This window comes from Phaenicophaeus curvirostris, chromosome 4, assembly GCF_032191515.1.
Source record: "Phaenicophaeus curvirostris isolate KB17595 chromosome 4, BPBGC_Pcur_1.0, whole genome shotgun sequence".
In the NCBI taxonomy this organism is placed as follows: domain Eukaryota; kingdom Metazoa; phylum Chordata; class Aves; order Cuculiformes; family Cuculidae; genus Phaenicophaeus; species Phaenicophaeus curvirostris.
The window spans coordinates 49,952,868-49,974,935 of NC_091395.1; the positions used below are offsets into that span (position 1 = coordinate 49,952,868).

The following is a 22,068-nucleotide window of genomic DNA, read 5'->3' on the forward strand; positions in this document are numbered from 1 at the left end:
GTATCAATAGCAAGATACATAACAAAATCAAAGAAAGACCGGGAAAAACCTTCAGGAAATTTCAGAAAAGAAATTCAAAGAAAGAAAGAAAAAAAATACCAAAACTTCTAGTTTTAGAAGAGAAGCTCCTGAATGTTTTTCTAACTAGTGAACTGCTAACAACATTAATACAAATAACAGTAAGAAGAGCTGGAAGTTGGAATAGAGGCTCCAAGTTCTGCCAGACTGATGGCTCTAACCCCAACTGCTCAAATACCTGGATTCCAATGGAGCCGAAAAAGATACAGCAGACACCATAGTATGATCAGTTAGATCTCCCAGACATAATCTAAAAGTTCCTTGGCAGACTGCATACTGAGGATGATCCAAATGCCCTTCCTTTGAGCTTTTCAATATCTGGGTTTAGAGCTTCTTCCTGGATTTTAAAGCAAGTTCATTAAGCACAGCAACTTGGAAGAAAAAAAAGCCCAATGGTACAGGAGTCTCTAAAAACACATCTGCAAACTGAAATGGTATATATTATATAGCAGCCTCTCCAAGGATAACACAAGTTTAAGACATTCTCTGATCTTCTAACATTCCATTCTAAAAGTCAGATTATTTCAGCCTAAGTCTTGAAATAATCAAGAACTGCTTTCCTAACCCTCCCCAGTGATCTTGCAGAAACATATTCCAGTACTGCCACACTTTTTCTTAATTATTATTATTTTGCTTTCAGTACCTAATGAGGATACATGGGTATCATAAAACAACTGGTAAACCATGTGTGTTTCGCTAGCAATGAAAGAAATGAAAGGACAAATATATTTTTTAAAACAACAAAACTTTGCCTCAGCCTCTAAAATTATCTGACAACTCATTTGGCTTCATAGTTCTAAGATACTGGTTCCCCTCTGTCACTGGTATCTTCTCTAATTATGAAACCTCGTACCCTAGAAAACACATTTTACCATTTAGACCTTGTTTGTGATAGATGACTCTTCTACAGAAATAAATCCTTCCTCGGGTGATCCCCTGCTTGTCTCGCTCCAATTTTGCAGGGCTTCCACTTGGAAGTGATGTACTTCAAATCAAGACTCTTCTCCTGCACTGTTTGCACACTGCCAGCAAGCCTTGAAATCAGTGTTGAAAACATGTGCTATGTACATGCATGAGTACTGGACATCAAAGTGGTATATGCATTGATCATACCACAATAATACCAATTTTTGCTTGGGAAGCAACCCAAATACAACACTGCATTATCAAAGGAAGCAAATCTAGATTATCAATTGGTTGCTAGACATAAGTTTTACTGAAATAAATAGGGCTTTCATTTAATTTTTCTAGAGTCTGAAGACTATGCCTATGCCTTACTCATTCTTACGGAGTTGGTGCTTTGTAATTTTTTTAATTAATATTTTATAGCGGTACATCTATTGTTCTTGCCCAACAGCTGCTAAGAGATGTAATTTTTGTAACGATGAAAGAGTTCAGGAATGTGCCATCATACCTTAAAATTGAAAAATTATTTATTCCCAAGACTGCAATAATAATTTCATGAAGTATTCCATCAGAAGAGTCTGAGACTGAACGAGATGGCATACGTTCACTTGCAAATGGAGCAGCAGATGACACCACTGTCATAAGGGTAATCTTCACAAAGGTAAGAGAGATGTCTAATTTTCCAGTATTTAACAGTTCAGCAGTTTGTAAAAGTGGCAAATCTAAAGTCTTGGATCTTAAGTCACAGCAAGCTGGCACATGGGGAAATTGCAAAGATTCTGCAGCCATTATCTAGCTTAGTGGTAAGATGTTAAGCAGGCGTTACTAGGTTTCTGTCTCAGCGCTGCCTGCAAAGAAAAGAGTGAGCTTAGATTTGTCCCTCACACCATCTGGGCACCTGGGATACAGATGCATTCCCAACAGACACACCCAAACATAAAAAGGCAATCCACACGTGTGGGATGCATATGAACCCACAGCAGAGTTCATACAAAGTGTAGCTTGAAAGGAACATTTCAGCAACTCAGTGAGCGATTTCACTCTCATTAGAGAATGATTATTTACGAGCTATTTGCATGATGAGTACCACCCTCCATGGAGATTTAATTCAGAAAGATACCTCAATCTCTTTTGGCAAGTTGAGCTTATTTAGGTTCTACACAGCAAAGAGAAAGGGGGAAGAGAACACAAGAAAATAAAAGACAAACACAATTATTTTCCAAGTACACAGTTTCAGATACCACCTCTTATCACCAACACAAGTAATTAATTGCATTTTGAAAAAAACCAGACTTCTCGTAATTCAGAAATGGTCTAACTACTGGATGTCACATTTATTCACTAGACATAGCTGACTAAAAAAATTACAGAATGATACCATAGTTTAAAAACTGTACTGTATATGTTCTTGTGTTCCTTCTTGTCTTCCTATCTGTTTTATGCTTTAACAGGGACCTGGGCAAGCTAGAGAAATTGGCTTATGTGAATTTCTTGAGGTTCAACAAGGCCAAATGCACAGTCCTACATTCTGCAGGTTGAGGCAATCCGCAGTTTCAATAACACGAGGGGGGACAATGTGATTGAGAGCAGCCCTGCAGAGAACGACTTGGGGATGATGGTTAATGAGAAGCTCAAAATGGAATGAGATGATCTTTAAGGTCCCTTCCAACCCAAACCATTCTATGATTCTGTGATTCTCCTCTTGATGAAAGCCTCAACTTTTCTGAGCTCACTGATGGATATAATTAAGAAGTGGACAGACTTAATAAAGCCATCACTGACATATGAAATATACATGTTTTCAAGATAACATCTAAGTGTCATTGTTTAGTCTTTTTTGTCTAGTTCACAGAACAAGAGAAACTTGTATTTTTACATAGCAATGACATATCACAAGTCCATTTTCTACAAAAATTCTGTTTACGGAAAGACCCAAACACAGACAAAGCTGAAAAACAGCCCATCCAACTGACAGGCTAATTTCTCTGAAGGCAAAATCCATTTAAAATGGATTTATTACTCCTTAGTAATAACCCAAAAAACATAAAGGGAGGTTAAAAAAAACCCATGAACTTCTGACAGGACAAAGTTCTGAGATAAAGAGCTAGTCAAGATTTTACTGGAATGAGAAAATACCATTTCTGCATCCAGCTTGTAAAGCTTATTCCTCTGCTACTAATGAGATACTATCGCACAGTCCTTTAAAAATAAGGAAAAGTACCAGTCTAAAAACCAGCAAGATACCTCTATAACCTGGCTGGCTAGAAGTACTTCACAACATGTTAAATCCCCTATATGTTCTAGAAAGCACTACACTCAAAAGAGGTTCCTTCAGGTTTTCTACCTTAATTGTGAATATGTACGCAATAAATCTTCAATTAACTACCTCTGGAGAATAAACATTCTGGTTTATACCATATCGTTTGTATATGATGTGCATTTACAAAACTGTTTCTATGTTTGAACTCCTCCGTCAGGCTTGCAGAACACTTTTTGATATTCAATAGCCCTAAATATCAAAGAATCAAGACGAGAATTTCTGGTGTAACTTCTAAGCAACTAATAGCACAGCTATGACTAAGACAGCCATTGCTTATAAATTCAAGTAAAATTTCTCACGCAGCCATATTGTATGAACAAGCACTGAACTTTCCTTTGATTTAAATGCCAGTATCCAATTCTAGTGAAGTAGTAACTTCCATTTGCTGGTGAGCAATAATTCTGTTTCTATTTTTCAAACTACAGCCTTCTTGTTGGTAATAAGTAATATTCTTTCTGAACCCCAGAGAATGGCTTTTTTTGAGAATTTCAACTGTAATCATATGTGAACATCCGTTGTATTCAAACTAAAAAGGTACAAACAATAGGAACAAAATCATTTTAATGTTTGTTTACAAGCAAATGCACAAAAGCAAAACCACACTACCTGTTCTCAGACTTCCCATTAAAGAGGAACATATGCTGTGATACCTATGTGTAAAATCATCCACAAAGTGATGTTGCAGTCCTCACTAATAAATGGAGAATTAAAATGCTAAATTAGCATTGCGTGTCTCTCTCTTCTGCTCTTGGATTTCCTGTTTTCCTTATGCCCAGCTCCTTACTGATCCCTACACCAATGCTGCTATACTCAGTCACATCAGTCTTCCCTTCCTTTCACCAAATATACCAACTACTGCTAGAAGCTGAGAGGTTTTACTGCTACAAGAGAAATGTTTCCAGTAATTTTATAACAAAGTTCCTGCAAATGCTCATGACATACAGATAATTATTTTAAATTATCAAAGAGCTGCACTGCTGAAAAAAGAATCTGCCTACCTAAACCAAGCTCTTTAATTAAAGAAAAATAAAGTTCAATCCCATGACACACTGCCTAGTTAGGCAGAAAATAGCTGCATTCTGAAACAGTCATTCAAGTAATAGTCTATAATCCACACAGACAAGACATATTCACCGAGCTAATCTCAGACTTCTTCTGAACTCTAGGAAGAAATACCTTCTTCTTCACGTAAGAATTGTTTTAAAGCAAATGTATATTAAATATGGAAAGAAGTGAGCTTTACCATTGTGACTACTTACAATTACAGCAGTCATACTAAATGTATATAAAACTACCCATTCTAATCAGAATGCACAAGTGATACAACTAGAAATGTACCATTTTGTCTTCTCTTTATCTATACAACAGGCCAAATTAATTTACTGGTTCCCATCCCTAAAGATACACAGGTTTCTCAAAATAAATGCGAATTTCACAGAAACACAGAATTTACGCAATATGTTTTTCCTACAATTTTAAGATGAACCACTTTTTAATATCCTAGTCACTAACTACTTTCTAAAGTATTTTGGAGATTTTCTGTCAACTAATGAGACACACGAAGAACTGAAATTCTGTAACAAAATCTGTACTAGATACAGATTTGGAATCCTTACCCCAGTGAACAGTCATGCAGTCTTGAGAAATGTTTTACAAAAAACACCACACATAAGAAGCTATTCAAAAAAGAAAAGTGAAAACCAAAATCGTTACGGGGTTGGTACAAAGCCTGGAAGACTTTTACTGCTACTTAGACAAATGAAAATGGAAAAAAAGCCCTCAAACTAAAATCTATTTAAACCAGAGCAATATAATCTGATAGCTCAGTAAAGAAGTAACCTACCAGAGGGAATATTCAAGATTCCAGGAGTGAAAGAAAAATATAGGCGGAAGTACCAAGCAGAACATTTTTTTTCCAACCCAAGAGAAATACATTTGGATCTTCAACTGACTCTAAAAGGATGCAATAAATGACCATGGCAGCCTCCGAATTACTCAAGGTACTTAAGACATAGCACTAAAGACAAGTCATAGATGCTAATCCTTAACTCTCGATAAAAGTGTACAATGTGCTCTACTTCCTTGCAATCATTGATAAGACAATGGCTTTCAATTTATGCAAAACCAAAAGCACTGTACAAGATCACTTGCTCACTAAAGCAATGCTGAAGAGTGGATTCATCGTAAGCGAAGTACCAGGTATCAAACTAAAGTAGCTTAGAATAGAAAAGACAGAACTTATTAAAGCCTGGAGCAGGGAGAAGGAGGAGAAGAAACACTAGTAAAGAAACAATTTCTCTCATTTCAGAGAAACGATAGTGAAATATTAAAATATGGAGAAGGTAAAACTACCTTGCAGGAAAGAGACTGGGTTCCAGGAATCCTCCAGTTGTTTAATTCATAGCTGTCTAATTCAGTTTTGTTTAAAGGAAAATGTGTGTTAGCTAATACCCACACCTACAGAACTAAATACACTAGCTAGGCATTTCATTGGCCAATCTATTCTACACATTAAAAAACATGGTGTCACCCATCAACACCTGGATTTGTATAGCTGCCTGGTTATTTGGTACTGCTGCTTTTTTCTCCCTTTCCTCCTACTTTCTCCTTCCTGAAAAGCCAAGAATGTAGTACAGCATTCACGTATAACAGTGACTGAAGGCTAAAAGTGATTAGGATCACTTTCCCCCTAATTTCTACCCTCTAGAGAAATACATTCTGCTTTCTTCCTACAAAAATCATGAACTTCAAATACATAGAGGAAACAGTATAAAAAGTTTTTTGGTCTTGAGTTACAACTATCTGACCAACCTGTTTGTTGGGATTCCTGATTTGAATAAGGCAGGAGGAGATGTGAAATCAGCTTTGGTCGACTGTACTGCCAACTCTTTCTCCAAATTTCCAGTTCTGCCCTGCTGTACCTTCAAAATAATGTTTTATTATTAGTTTAACCTCAGAAGTGTAGTAAGGCCCACCACAGCACATAGCCAAAACAAAAAGAAAGTAAGTCCAACTTTAATTAAGCTTTAAAAAGAACTGTCACCTTTGCATAGCTAATAAATTTCCATATTTTATAAGGATATTACTTAAGTACTATTTAACATTTATACAAGAAGCAATATGCCAGAGAAAAAATTTACAGATTAGAGTTTTACTATTTATTTCCCAAGCATTTGATTTGAATATGAACAACAGACAAAACTGATTTTCTTATTTTCTGTATGCATAAAATAACATCTTAATTTTAAAAAGTAAAATTATTATTTTAAAAAATGGCCTTTACAATCTTAACAGGCATATCTAACAAGGCTGCTACCCAATAACAAACCATGACACAAGAAACAGTCTGCTCTCCATCTACCTTACTGATGATGAGATCTACTAACTACTTAATTTCTGAGTCATATCAGGAAGTCACCTCATACTTTGGCTTATATCAACTTTAACAGATTTTTCTTTAGTTCAAATTAAATACTTCAATTCTAAAGTACTGCAAAATTCCAGAGACATTATTAAAGCTACACCAGACGTTTTGTGCAAGTACTTCAAGCATTGTTTCAATGCAGCAGCACATTATATATGAAAGAAAAACCTGCATGTGTTAGCGTTAAAGACAAACCCGTACTGACTCAGTTTTTAAAGACATTCTCACTGTATCAGCCACATAGCTACATCGCTCTACAGAGGTAATTAGCCAAAAAGGCATTAATCATTAAGCTTAAAGCTCAAAATTAAAATTGACAGCAAACTGTCTTTTAAAAATACAAAAAAAGAATTCCTAAAACCATAAAGTATTTTCCATTTATTTAACTTGCAATACATGCTAGTTTACTGTATGGGAATCCAGCTAGTTCACTCATGGTATAACTTCATACAGGCTCTGATGTCACAGCTTCCTGTAGGCAAGTGAACTACTAAGCTTTTGTAGAATCCAACTTCTACACACATGTGCCTCTTTCCCTACTCCACAAAAATGCATGTAAATAGTTAAGATTCCTTAAAAGTTGCATTAACTTTAGTATCCACAAATATGTATAAAAAATACTAAAAAGAGGTGGCTTGGTTTAAGTATTTAGATGAAAAAATCTGTAAGACTTCTATTAACTGATGAGTAACTGGAAAATGTAGGAGACAAGAGTCTTGCCAGTTGCAAGATTAATCTAAGTAAATTATATGAGACCATTTCAGAAGAGTGGAAAAAAATGAACAAAAAAAAGTAACAATTTTATGTACACTTCTCGTGAAGGACATTACAAACTCTGTCTTACTTCAGACTCTTAAAATGCAATTATATTATACTGTCCCTTATTGTCTGTCTTTGGACCCCCAGAGAGTCAATATTGAGAAATAAGGGAAGCTTTATTTTGGAATATTTAGCTTTCTTCCTTCCAGGTAACAGGTCAGAGTAGTTTGACTGTAGTAATTAGCTACAACGGAAGATCATAACCCCCACTGACCCCCATAATCATTGCATGACACTATTATAATGACAAATGAGGAAGACAAAAAGCCCCGGAGAGCTTCTGATCTGTTCATGCTAACATAAAGTCATAGTGACTCATCACCCTCAAGTAACATCTGAGGGGAACCAAAAATACCTGTCTGCAGTTGACACTTCTGTCACATAAGTATACAAAAGAAAGCAATAAACAGTTCCAGGATACTTTAATGACAGTTCAAAACAAACAAAAAAAAGACTGCCTATTGAAAATAAACAAAACAACCTTTGTATTTTAATTTTGGCTTCAGTATCAAACAAGAGTAACCATAGAATCATAGAACAGCTTGGAATGGAAGGGACCCTTAAAGGTCATCTAGTCCTACTGCTAAAGAGTAAGTATGAAAACAAGAAGTGGAAAAAATGTTCAACCCTTAAGATAAATCCTGTCATATAGATTTTTCTGCTTTCTGAAAACCAGCATTTCCAAGCAGAAGAATATTATATATAGCTTGATCTATTGCCATTCAGTTCCAAAAGGACAACAGAAAAATATCATAGAATCATAGAATCACCAGGTTGGAAGAGACCCACCGGATCATCGAGTCCAACCATTCCTATCAAAAGTCCAACCATTCCTGTCAAATATGGATGATTGATTTTCACATCTCAGAGTTGCCAAGGGTAAGTGTTACAAAAGAGCTACAAGGTCACAGAAAAAATAAACATGCCATAATCTACAAAAGCTTCCCCAGTACATCTGCAGAAATTCTTTCACTTGCACAAACAAATGCACTACAACTAAAAATAAACTATCACAAAGAAAAATTAGTTTCACTGGGAAATATGTTAGTTCATCAAGCCACTAGCTCACAAGTGTGATGAACAAAGCAACGCTTTTGAATTGGTATTTTGTAACATACGCAGAAAGTCACTGATGTAAGATGAGACTCTGAGACAATGGCTATGTCCATCTCAGTTGTTCTTCTGTCAGTCTGCGGTGGCATGGGAAGAAATATTCAACAAAAATGAGAGCAACCAACAAATGTTTACTAAAATTCACCTTAAAAAGATGGTATCTGCCATCGAGAATCTCTGCACTTGGTCTTACTTCCATAGCATTGTCTTCAGCCTAAGTTAAATAACACATTGCCCATTAAGATACCATACAACTCTTAAGTGATGGGCCACAATCTCAATTATGGTGAAGATGTGATCTAGTTGTAGCTAGTCTGTCACACTATCCACACAAACTGCCAGTGAAGCAACACAGGAATGCTCTAGGCTCGGGGTGTGAACTCAGGTGTAAACTCTAACATACGCACACACACACTGAACAGGGCAGAACAAACTTATGACATACAACAAGCATCTTTACAGGGAAAAAAAGCATATAGAACACCACAAAAGTTGTACTAATTACCATAATTTTATTTGTGGTTGAGGTAACTGGTAAAATTTCAAGACCCATTCGTATTCTCTTTTGTTTTTCACAGTAAGCTTTCCAGGTATCTTCATTGAACCCATAGTTGAAATAATCAGAAAGATCAGCCCCTTTAAACAGAAAAGTGTAGGATTTTAGGATATTACAAAGTTCATCTTTTCTTCAGCAAACATACATACACTTCTGTTCGTAACATCAAAACATACTAGGTATTGATCTAAAAACATACTACATAAATGTACAGTACAGTCTTATGTCAGTAAACACATGGCTAAGACTAGAAGAACAATAACATTTAGTCAGAAGGAGTATGTCATCTAACATCCTGTCTCAGGGATCAAGAGTAGATACTTCAGAGAATATCACAGGATATTATAATCCCTTTATCTTTAAAATGGGATAAAACTAAGACCTATGTTTGCTGCATATTCAGTGAAGAACAACTCCATTTTGCTTGTTCTGTATTTGACTCTTCGTTTTATTTTGACACGAAGTTTAATTTAACACCATGAAGTATTTTTATTGTAAGAGACAGTGATACAAGAGGTAGTTACTACTAGAAAAAGTGGAATGTTTCTGATTTAAGCTAAATTAGAGTTAAGTTTCATTTAAGTAATTGTATTTTTTGAAAGTTAAACAGAATGTCCCTCTGATAGCATGTTTTCTTTCAAGCAGTGTTTTTTCCAGACACTGTTCATGCTTTGGAGATGATAACATCTTGTGTGAAGTACCATACATGCAGAACAGATGTCTCCTCTTCTGTAATCACCTCTGTTTGCAGTGTTTCCCTATCTCAAACACAAGGTCAGACAGAAAGCTGGAGCCACCTCCAAATTAGCAAGGTTTTGACTGTTGCAAAGTTTACAGTAACATTAAAATTAGACTTCAGAAAGTAATAGAATACGCATAAGATTTCTTGGAAAATGTATACATATGCACATAAATATTCTGTAACCAGCTTTTGTCTTGTTGCACATGATTGATGGAGCTCACTCCCTCATGTTGCACAGGCCTGATAAAGGATGCTTGCTTTCTAAGACTCTCTAAGACTCTCTTTGGAGTCAGCATCAGCACTTTGCTGGCATCAGCATTGTTGGTATCAACAGATCACAGATAACTCAAATGCACAGAATATATTTCAAATAGCAAACAGTTCAAACATCAGTATATTATCAAAGGTGTCTTTTTTCCATTTTGTAGACACTATTTGCACTGGCAAAGAAACATATAAACCCTAGAAAAAAAACTATACACAGCAGCAAGATGTACTGCCACTAAGAAAACCCAGCTAACCTGATCTAGTGGGAATGGCCCTGCTCATGGCAGGGGGGTTGGAACTAGATGATCTTTGAGGTCCCTTCCAATCCTAACCATTCTATGATTCTGTGATTCTAATGCTGGTATAGAATCATAGAATCATTAGGTTGGAAAAGACCCTTTAGATCTGTCTACTATTAAAACATAGAATCATAGAATAACCAGGTTGGAAGAGACCCACCGGATCATCGAGTCCAACCATTCCTATCAAACACTAAACCATGTCCCTAAGCACCTCATCTACCCACCTTTTAAACACCTCCAGGGATGGTGATACACCCACTGCCCTGGGCAGCCCATTCCAGAGCTTGATAACCCTTCCCGTGAAGAAATTTTTCCTCCTGTCCAATCTAAACTTCCTCTGATGCAGCCTGACACCATTCCCTTTGTCCTATCACCTACTGCTTAGGAGAAGAGACCAACACCCACTTCTCTACAACCTCCCTTTAGGTAGTTGTAGAGAGCAAAAAAGGTCTCCCCTCAGCCTCCTCTTCTCCAGGCTAAACAACCCCAGCTCCCTCAGCCACTCCTCGTAAGACTTGTTCTCCAGCCCCTGCACCAGTTATGTTGCTCTTCTCTGGACACACTCCAGGACTTCAATATCTTTCTTGTAGTGAGGGGCCCAAAACTGAACACAGTATTCAAGGTGCAGTCTCACCAGTGCAGAGTTCAGGGGAAGAATCACTTCCCTGGTCCTGCTGGTCACATTGTCTCTGATGCAACCCAAGATGCTGCTGGCCTTCTTGGCCACCTGGGCACACTGCTGACTCACGTTCAGTCAGCTGTCAACTAGCACCCCCAGGTCCTTCTCTGCCAGGCAGCTTTCAAGCGAAGTTCTTTGCCAAGCCTGTAGCAACACTGCACAGGCTTTTGTGTCCCAAGTGCAGGACTCTGCATTTGGCCTTGTGAAACCTCATCTTATTGGCCTCAGCCCATCAATCCAACCTGTTCAGATCCCTCTGGAGAGCCTCCCTACCCGCAACAGATCGACGCTTTCTCCCAGTTTAGTGTCATCCACTTGATCCCCTCATCCAGGTCATTGATAAAGACATTGGACAGGACTGGACTCAGCACCAAGCCCCGAGTAACACCACTTGTAACCGGCCTCCAGCTGGATTTAACTCCATTTACCACCACTCTTAGGGCCTGGCAATCTTTTAACCTGGCAGAGGGCGTGCTCGTCCAGGCCAGTGTTAGACAAGTCTGGCCAAATCACTTGAGCCAACTAGACAATACACACAGGAGACTTACAGAACCATGTGGTACCAGCTTCTTCTTCAAAGCTTATGGATGATTATGTGTGAACACAAAGAAGCACAAGCAGCTACGTTTCACCATTCTTCATGCTCAAACCTGCTAGAGCTATTTTTCATTCTGCTTTATCTTCTGCCCTATGGCACAGACTAATGGCAGTAATCTCCAAAGAAATATAGATTTCCAAAGGAAGTTCAGGACATGAATGTATACTAAAAAAGAAAGTAAATGGCATGTCCTATAGTCTCTTTTTACTGACATATGCGTGGGATGCATACTAAGAAACATCACAGGCATAGCACAAAGGCAGCATGTAACTTTCAAAGTTACATCATATAGTATCATAGAGCTATAGGGTAGATAGCATATACATGCAGTAAACAAGAATCATTATTAAAAGAACCTACTAAATACCTACATATCAGTTAATGTAAACCAGAGCATTACCTGGCTTTCTCCAAGGTTTATCTTCAAAAGAATCTAAATCTACTTCCAGAAGTGGCACACCATTAACACTCCCTGGTGCCTCTAGATCCACCCCTTTAACTTTTGTACCTGTGAAGAAAAGTTAGAAAGTTACAGCCTTTGTCACTACCAAAAGAGTTTTAACAGTTGGAAAACACTAGAAATAGAAATAAAATGCCAGATTTAAATTTATCAAGAGGTTTTGGAAGTGAAAATTCTTTCCTTCATCCAAAACAACCAAACTTTTTTTGCATTTTTACTAATATTACTGTGCAACTTTTCTTACCAGAAGATGCATAAGCTCGTCCTCCTGTCTTAATGTTGAGATTCACAGGTGCTGCTCCATAGCTTAAAGGAATCAACAAAACTGTATTAGATAAAGAAAACTAAAACAGAAGAAAACACAAAACAAGAGTTAGCTAGATCCAGAAACAAACTGGACCAAGGCTCAGTCACTGTCCTGAATCTCTAGCTTTCCAAGCTGGTAACACTGTAAAAGTAAAAGAGATCAGCCTAGGAGGAAGAGAGTGTACCTTTCTATGCTCAGTAGCAAGTTCTCCAACTAATAAACAGTTGTGAAGCAAGTCCCAGTCACTCTTCCTGAGTTGCAAGGACAAAGACCTTGATAGAAACACGAATGGACAGAACCAGAAGAAGAGAGAAAGGAAAAACGCAGTTCATTTAGGGAAACAGGTGAGACTTTGGGGATTAGAGTAAAAACAAAATTAAAAAAAATAAAGAAAGGGCTTAGACAGATCCTTTTCTCTTTTCATAATTATTCCATTTAACTTGCAGAGAAGTGGAAAACACTGGCTTCTCTCTTAAGTGACTGAAAGGCTGCCTGTTTCAATGTACTTCTAGCAATCACCTATCCTTATGACCAACAGAAAAGTATGTACTATTTCACTTCCTAAAATATTTGAGAGCTTTCTTCATAAAAATACACTCAGAAATCTAGTTATTGAACTGATTTAACTACCTCAGGAATTACAGTTTTGTTCATTTGGAACATTAAGAGCTAGCTTTCACTACCTTTAGCATGTGAGGTAACTTATCCTCACAAGTGGTATCAACCCATAAACATAACAAGATTAGCATACAATTAGAAGACAGTGCATAGTTCACAGTACCACCTCCATGTAGTTTTAATTTCATTCAAGTGCTACAACAGTACAAAATCGACACAAAACATTTATTCTTCTGATCTGCCGCGCTGTATTTGCACGTGACTTTGTAGAACAAATCTTATGCTTTCCTAAAACACTATTTGACTACTATATGAAAAATGATTTAATCCTAATTAGATTTAGGATCACCTGCTCATTATTTTCTGTATTCATGGAGAGAGCACCAGCAAATCCACTGAGAATACGAACATAGTTTTGCTTTAGTTTCATGATATTTGAGGTTACTGACATCACCACAACCATATTGAAAGTTATTGAAAGCAAACAGATAAAGAACTGAAAGAATTGCTATTTTTTTCATTCCACTTATTTGCACAGTTAGTTTAGGATATAAAATACTGAAAACTTTAAACTACTATGTTTCAGAAGTGAATAGATCACCTGCATTGTGAAGTTAAGGACATAATAATACATGAGTCATACCTACCTGCAGACCTGTCATAATTCTATTAAGGAATGATGTCCTAGTAACTCCAGTTTTAATAAGCGTAAAACCAGGATTGCCAAGACAAACAAGCAAATCACTTCCCTCTGAAAACTTCTATGTAAAGAAAAACTAACTCTTCAATATTGTTCAGTGAAAAACAAGCCCTTTATCAAGAGAAGAAGGGATATGGGGAAGTAATAGCGGCAACAAATTTCTGGAATGGTAAAAACATCTAAACCACGATCTTGAGAAATTACCTCCAGAGACTGGCAGCTCCATCCAGAAGTACATTAAATTTTTATTTGAGAACACTGATAGGAATTGAAACTATAGGGGTCCAATTAGAACTATATCTACTAACAACATGAACAAGGACAAATATTTGTAATGTTCTCTGTGCTCACCCCTCTACCATTTGCAACAAAATGTTACCCTCACAATAAAAATCATAAAAATGCTATGTAACATAGCCATTCCATAAAACAATAACTTTACAAACTTAATGCAATTCATTTTTAAACTCCAAACCCAAAATTTAACTCATACAACAGCTTTTCTTTAAGAAATGTCATCAATTTCCTTTCACATTTGTTTTCAAGTCACTGTATCGTTAAAAATGTTGTTAAAGAGCTGGAAAGAACCTAAATTAAGACCAACCATGCATACAATTTGACAAGTATTAAAGACTCTGAATGAATAATTAAGTTTAATCCTGAAGCTATCCTCAGTTACTGTTTGCAAATAACTTACCCATACTGTGAAGCTCCTGTTTTAATATCCCCTATGGTGACTTGAACATCATCTTCATCATCATCACTATCACTATCACTGTCATCCTCGGCCTCTGCCACCTTCTACAAAAGAAAAAGTCATTGCTTAGACAAAAAGCAGTCATCTACCTTTACAGTGAATTAATAATCCAGACAAAACTATCCATTCTAGAAATCTTTGAAAGAAGAAAATTTTCATTTTCCTAGACTTCAGAACTGACTAGCATTAAGAGTAAATTTAGGAGGCTCATCTGCTGAAATGCTACAAGGATCTTAAACATCTGGATCAAAATAGGGAAGTGTCTTTAATACTAAGTCTCTGCTTCTGAAATATTTCCTAAGTAAGTATAAAATGTTTTTCACTGATATAATATTCTTTCCTCTATTCTACCTAGCTCATACACACCAGTTCTACTCTTGTCACTCATGAAAGAACTTTAAGGTATGCAAGACTAGCTTCTTGCCATTCTCAATTACATATCTAGAGTGCAACTCAAACATTTTTCCAGTAGTAGATGAACACTGCCCTTTAGAGAAATCTGTTCAGTTCTAAGCATCAGTAAACTATATAAAATACTTGAGATCTTTCCGTGAACAGGGTGAAAAGACAGACAGAAAAGTACACTCCATGCTGTTGTGCCCCACAGCATTCAAGCTTGCTGGTAAACAGAAGTCATGCCAGTCAATACTGAGTTCATCTAGTCCAGTGTTTCGTGTTTGTCCGGGGTTTTGTTTTGGTTTTCCCTTCCCAGAGACCACAGGGGAGACAAAAACAGGGCACATAGATATTATGCTCCTCCCTAACACTCCTTCAGCTGCTAATTACTATCAGCTGAGGGCATTCATTTCCTAAGCCAGCCATGGTTTGTCTGTCTAGCAACCCCCAATGGATCTTTCATTCAAGTACTTGCCCAGACCTCCTCTGGACTTACATAAACTCCTGGCCTCAACCCTCTCTTTGGCAAGGAGTTCCATAGCAGTGTCTACTGCATGAAGATCCAACCTTTTATTTATTTTCATCCTGGTTCCTACGACTTTCATTTAACAGTCTCATATGGTTTGAATTGCTAGAAGTCAATCCTTATTTAGTCTCTACACATGATTTTTTTAGTCTCCATCACATCCTACATTTGCCTGTCTTCCAGGTTAAGTCATAGCCTACTCAGCCATTCCGTGTACGAAAGCTACCTCAATTACCTTTGCTGCTCTTCTCAGCTTTTCAGTTGAACTAAAACCTTTATGGCATGAGGGGAACAGAACAGCACATAGAATTCAGCATGCAAATGAACCAAGAATTATGGTAAAAGGATATCTTCCATTTTGTTTTCCGTTCATTTTCTGCTACATCCCAAGGTTTAACTGCTTTTTAGACTCCAAACAAGCACTTAACTGTAATTCTCATGGGTCTTTCTACACATCTTAGTACAGCCTTCCTAAGTGGTAATGATCAGCTCAGAGACCATAATTTTCTTTGTAAACCTGTTTCTCCTCCCATGAACATGACTCTTCTTTTTCTATACAGAAGTTCAATAACCATTTACTAACCAGTCAGTTCTTTCCAGATATTACTTGCTTTTACTATCTTGAGTAACTCTGTAACATCATAAAACTTGTGATCCCACAACATACTCCTTTTCCAAGTAGTTTATAAACACAGTAAACAGCATAGGTCATGCACAACATTCCAACAGAGAATCCCCACTGGAGGTAACCTTCCTTCACTGTGAAAACCGAACCTTTACTTCCACCCTCTGTTTTTTTATATTTTACATATCAATTATCCATGTGGGACTCATCCTATAGCTGCTTAGTTTTCTCAAAATCCTTGGTGAGAAACTCCTTCAAAAACTTTGCGAAAACCAAGTGAAACAGATCACCCTTATCCACATATTTGTTGGATCCTTCAGTAAGAGGCCGAACATACCAAAGCCAAGTTGACTCTGCCCAGGTAGCCTGCGTTTATTCAAGTGCAGCTGATTTACTAGCCATTATCCAATATATCACCTATTAACTTGCCTGGTACATAAATTAGACAAAAAATAAGCCACTGCACAGATGATAAGATGTTGGAGTGCAGTTCATCCTCGCTATACAATATGAATATAATTTACATAACAATTGAGTCTAATAAAGGGGGAGGGAGATCTAGATTGGTATAGATACTCTGTAAAAGACAGCTGGAGACAGAAAACAATTTTTCAATGCCCCACTGCTGAAAAGTACAAGTTCACCACTCTCCCACACACCATGCACCCCAGACAGTAGAGAGCCATTACAAATGCATCAAACAAAACATCCCTCCAAAAAAATGGAAGTACCATTCATTTATTTTCTGTAAGTTAGATTTAAAAAGTGGATTGCAGCTGGAAATTGAATTTCCTAATTTAGCAATTTCTACAGTTTCCACTTATAGCCTCAAACACCTCTCAGTTAAAAAAAAAAAGTCATGCAATAAATTCATTTAATTATAAATCCTAGCCAAATTAAAAGTACCCCATAAATCAAAACACATTAAAGCAGTATTGCAAAAACACATTTAAAACCACCGTTTTCACAACGCCATTTTCTGCAGCCTCCTCTTCATTTCCAGGTGGGGGTGGAACACTTAAACAAAAACAAATAGGAAAAGATGAAACTAGGTATTCATGCACATATTCTTTCACATATATTGGCTAATGACAAAAAAAAAAGCTTTGCTACATAGTCTACATTAATTTTAAAAAATTTAATTTATTAAAAAATTCTAGAAGAATGTAAGTTTAAATTAGCAGAACAGTAGCTATCACAAATCATACTAACAGCATGATTGTAGAATACTTGCAAGTAGCAAAACACTACATCTGCGTCCTCTTTAATTTCAAAAGTGAATTATTTCATAATATCTGAAGGCAGAATGGCAGCTTTTCTTTTCCTGCAGACTGACAATTTTCAAAGACATAATGGAAAAAACATTTAAATACCCATAGGTAATGTTGCACTGCATCGAAATTCCCATATCAACATTGTGAAATTTTCTTCCACCTCATGGAATAGCTACAATTCAATAATTAATTCAATTATATGTTAGAACTGTAAACATTTTAAAACTGGTCCATCGAAAGTGATCAGCACTACTGAATTCATGCAAATGGATTCAATGCTCTCACTGAGCTCATATCTACCACTGTTTCTTGTACAGCAGTATTGTAACTTCCACAGTACCATTAACTACTAGGATGTTGCACCAGGAGTGGCAAAGGAAGCAGGGAGCCATTTAGAAACAATATTATTTCACTTAAAAGATATTCCTGAAATGGAGTGAGCAACCGCCAATTTTTATTGACTAAAATTATTTTGATCCCTTCTTCTGTTGGCAAAATACCCACTGAGGAGTGTTGCGCTAAAACCCAACACAGCCCAGAATTCAAGATTGACCATTTCACGTTGGAACCCAGCAAAAACACAGACTTGCTACAGAACCAGAATAAAAACTCAAGATTATTATGTATGGAGAAAGTCAGAACTGAGACACCAGAGACCTAAACTTGGAAGAGGTAAACTGTAACCATGCTTTCAGAGTTCCAAACACAACAACTCATAAGATGCATGGGCTACCATTTATTATGCTTTTTAGTCCATAACTATGTACTAAGGCAGCCAAACACCAAGCTAGATGCTACTAACCAGATACTGGAGTAAAACACCAGTGTTTCTAAAGGTCACCTTGGTTGTCCTGCAAATAATTCCCCCAAACAACAATAATACTGTCAAAAAGTGTCAGGTCAAGAAAGGGTAACTGAACACAAGGTATCAATTGTTTTGGAATAGCTTCCACATAAAAACATAAGAATTCTTTGTCCTGAAAAAGATAGGATTCAAGACAAATGCAACAGAGGTATAGAAAACTGTTGTGACATGCAAAAAGTGACACAAAACAACTCTCTTATACTACAGTAACTAATGGGAAACAAATCAACGCAACTAGTAGCTACCTCAAAATGTTACCTATGTAGTCAAACGGTAGAGGACATTACTGCAGCATCACACTGTGCTCGCCAAAAGTTAACATCAGTTCAAAAAAAGAAGCTGAGCAAGGTTACACACCAGAAATCCACCAATGGTATGAAAATTCTTACTGAAAAAAAATCTCTGTTGATTGGAAGCTCTTACAGAAAATAATAATAAATGTTTTCTAGCATTGCCTTTCCTTCTATTTGTTTATCTCGACAATCAACAACACCAGTATTTCATTATTTTTTTCATTCAGTACAAGACACTGATTCCCATTTCCAGTCAGTCTGTGCTATCAAGCTCCATTTTAAAGACAGCTAGATTTTCAGAAAAGTATTTCTGTGCTTCCTCTCTTGTGGTTCCTTATAATTCAAGCAGATTCTTCCAAATACTTCAAAGGCTTTTTTTAACTTTTTTTCAAATACTCTCTTATTAATAAAAAAGAACCCCCAAACCATAAGCAGTTGTATTACGGGACCTGCACACCAAACTAGTCGGTAATCTGCTTCCTTGTCTTCCTCTTTTTTCAAGTCCAAAAAGAGGAAAAATCTTTGGGACACAGTCTATCTTTTAATTTCTAAGCTATCTAGAACAAATGAAGGCCTGATCCATTACTAAGACTGCTAAGCACAGTAATCAAACAAAATAAAAAGACCCGTTGGGATTTTGTGAAGGGCTAATGCTGCCCACACAGATAAAACTTAAAAAAAAAATTCATACTAGAGCGTCCCAGTTTCACAGCTAAAACCACCTCACAAAAAAGCCAAGTCATTCTAGTAGGCCAAAAGTACCATCTTAAGGGGATTTTCAGGGCAAGGGGAGTGTGTTCAGGCAATATGAGAGCAGCTGGTTAAGAAAAATGTAATGAATACAATTTTTGTGCAGCCACACTACAGGAGTTCCAGCTGTCAAGATACTCACCTAGTTTTTTCTTCCTCCGGTCTCTCTGTTTCATTTTCATCTACCATAAGTGAAAAGAAACACAGCAGTTAAGAACAAAATCCCCTGAATACCAACTGTGACAGACATCTTGCCATACAGGTTAACAGGCAGCTCTTCACTTTCCTATCTGGTGACCCTTGAGACGCTTTCACAACGTTTCAAACATGAAATCAGGCGAGAAGCCCCCCGCCCCCTCGCGGTGCTGCACGCTGACAGGTCGACCGCAGGGTTTAGTTTACAGGTTCGCTACGATTCCAACGTAAAGAAAGTCCCTGAAGTTGTAAAGAAAGTTTACACCTAAAAGACGAGGGCTGCGGGGAGAGGCCCGGCGCGGGGCAGCAGCGCCATGCGGGCCTCCCGCGGCCCGGCCGGGGCTCGGGGCCCCGGGGGGGAGGGGGGCCGCGCACGGGCCCGGGCCGGCGGGAGGGAGGGGACTCGGTGGCCGCGGGGGTGGCGGGACGAGGGGGGAGAAGCTTTTAACCGGCCGCCGCCAGGCAGCGCGGCCTGGCCTGGCCCGGCCCGGCGGAGCGCGGCCTGCACACCCCACCTCCGGCCGGGGCGGGGGGTCGGGGAAGGTCCGTACCGCCATAGAGCCACTCCTCCTCCTCCTCCTCGTCCGCCGCGGCCCCGCCGACGTCTGCCGACAGCCGCTCCACCTCGCCGGTAGACATGGCGGCCCTCCCGCGGGGCGCCGAGGCCTCGGGACGCTCCGCTCCGCCGCGCGCGCCTCCTCGTGCGCGCGGGTGTGTGTCGGAGGGGGGGGGGGGCGGGTGTCCGGGAGCGGCCCAAACGGCCCCGCGCGCGGAGCAGCCGCCGCCCGCGCGCTGCCCTCCCCCCGCCGAGGGAGTGACTCGCACAGGAAGCGGCCCGGCCCGGCCCCGCGGCGCCCTGGGCACCGGGCGCGACGGGAGCGGGGGGGGAAGGGCGGGAGGGTCCGCGGGGCAACGGGCAGGGCGCCGCGACTCACCTGGCCTTGAGCCGCCCCTTCCTCCGCCGCCTCCGCCGCGGTCCTCTGGCGATCCCCACCTAGGACACCGTCCCCGTCTCCGGTTGGCCGAACGCGCCCTCAGCCCGGGGTGTCGCTGCTGCTGGTGGCGGCGGCGGCCGAGGGGAGCGCAGCCACAGAGGGAACACGCGCTAGCGCCGTCCTGGTTCTCGGTTCAGGGACTCTCCATCTGGAGGTAATATTTTAATCTTAATAGCTCTGTATAGCTTTTTTTTTTTTCCCCTCCGCGAGTTGCCTTGTTTTATATTTAGCTCCAGTAAGAGTTTTAACGTGGATAACGTGCTGCGATTCCAGAGTGTAACTGTATTCCATTAATAAATTGATCTATTTTAAAAGCAAGCTATTTTTTTACTGGTGATTTTTCTCCCTTCACGTCTGGGAATGCTTCATCAACAACTGCGGGATTCCTTGGAAAATTTAACATCTGACACCTGTCAAAACAAGTTGTGATCAGCTGTGTGTACAAAGGGAGCCTTCAGCATCTTAGGATATTGGTGAAAATGAGAAAAGGGATACCTTTTTCACAGCAGGACAGTGTGTGAAAAATCAAGACTTTTTTGACTGTTGACTCTTAAAGTTTCCTTACTCCAAGCCAGTATCAACTGTAATGGACTTTTTCTGTTCAGTGAAAAGGCTAGAAACTGCAAGATGCAGTGACTAGCTAAACTATTAGATCAGAGATGTAGACAGTTGCCAACCTGTGCTGGAGAATCAAATTTGGCAGGTATTCAGGTCCAGAGAAGCTCAGCTAGCCTGGGTATTACGAACAAAAATCCTAAAAGTGGAACATAATTGAATAGGCATTTTCTGGAGAGCCAAAACTTGTTTAAGGTAGAATCCTTGGCTTAGTTATATTGTATCACAACTCTGGGTGAAATTCTTTGAATTATCTGCAGAGAACTTTGTTTTAGAGTTTTCTATATGGCATGACTGGAGTTCACATGAACAAACTACCTTCTCAAAAGGCATTTTTTTGCCCCTGAAATTAAATGTACAGATGTCATTTACAGATCATGAATTATCTGGTATAATCGGGTAGGTTTTCATCGTAAAATATAGTAGTGGAGTCAACAGAAGTGTTTGTCACCTAAAACATTCCTAGAGACTTGGTTCTCATAAAGCAAATTTGTATGGTACCTTTTACTGGGCATCAGTATCTTTCTTCATTCCTACTTTGTTTACTTGGCCATCTAACACACTTCTGGCCAACATTAAAGATGCGATTGAACTCTATTAATAGTTTCCTTTGCTTACAGACACAAGGAAGAAAGAAAATACTTTTGTGGAAAACACCATGAAGAGAAATAAGAAGTAGGTGTAGAATGTACAATCTCTTAAAATACATCAATGCAGATCCTCAGAGCAGTTTTCCTCATAGAAACCTGATGGTCACATAAAAATCCATCTTAAACATCTTCAGCAGCTTGAACACTGGAAGCTGGAACAAGAAGGCTAGGTCCTGAAAATAGCTGCCTGCCTTCCACTGCTCCCAGGAAGATCTTTGTCTACCTCTGGGCAGAGAGG

At 38.8% G+C, this 22,068-nt stretch overlaps 1 protein-coding gene across 9 annotated transcripts in view; it reads right to left on the minus strand.

Annotated features, from left to right (window-relative positions):
• FIP1L1 (factor interacting with PAPOLA and CPSF1) overlaps positions 1 to 20,288 on the minus strand; it is a 49,256-nt gene extending 28,968 nt beyond the window's left edge. For 4 of the 9 annotated variants that reach the window (XM_069856058.1, XM_069856057.1, XM_069856054.1 and 1 more), the window contains exons 1-9: positions 20,122 to 20,288; positions 19,518 to 19,557; positions 17,153 to 17,210; positions 14,587 to 14,690; positions 12,509 to 12,570; positions 12,205 to 12,312; positions 9,166 to 9,296; positions 8,806 to 8,874; positions 6,116 to 6,225 (exon numbers count right to left, since the gene is read on the minus strand). In XM_069856058.1, coding sequence (XP_069712159.1) covers positions 6,116 to 6,225; positions 8,806 to 8,874; positions 9,166 to 9,296; positions 12,205 to 12,312; positions 12,509 to 12,570; positions 14,587 to 14,690; positions 17,153 to 17,210; positions 19,518 to 19,557; positions 20,122 to 20,209 — 770 coding nt within the window. In that variant the 5' untranslated portion in view covers positions 20,210 to 20,288. The remainder of the gene's footprint in view (positions 1 to 6,115; positions 6,226 to 8,805; positions 8,875 to 9,165; positions 9,297 to 12,204; positions 12,313 to 12,508; positions 12,571 to 14,586; positions 14,691 to 17,152; positions 17,211 to 19,517; positions 19,558 to 20,121) is intronic. The other 5 variants (XM_069856060.1, XM_069856056.1, XM_069856059.1 and 2 more) reach the window with 3 other exon arrangements.
• Positions 20,289 to 22,068: the final 1,780 nt, after the last annotated feature.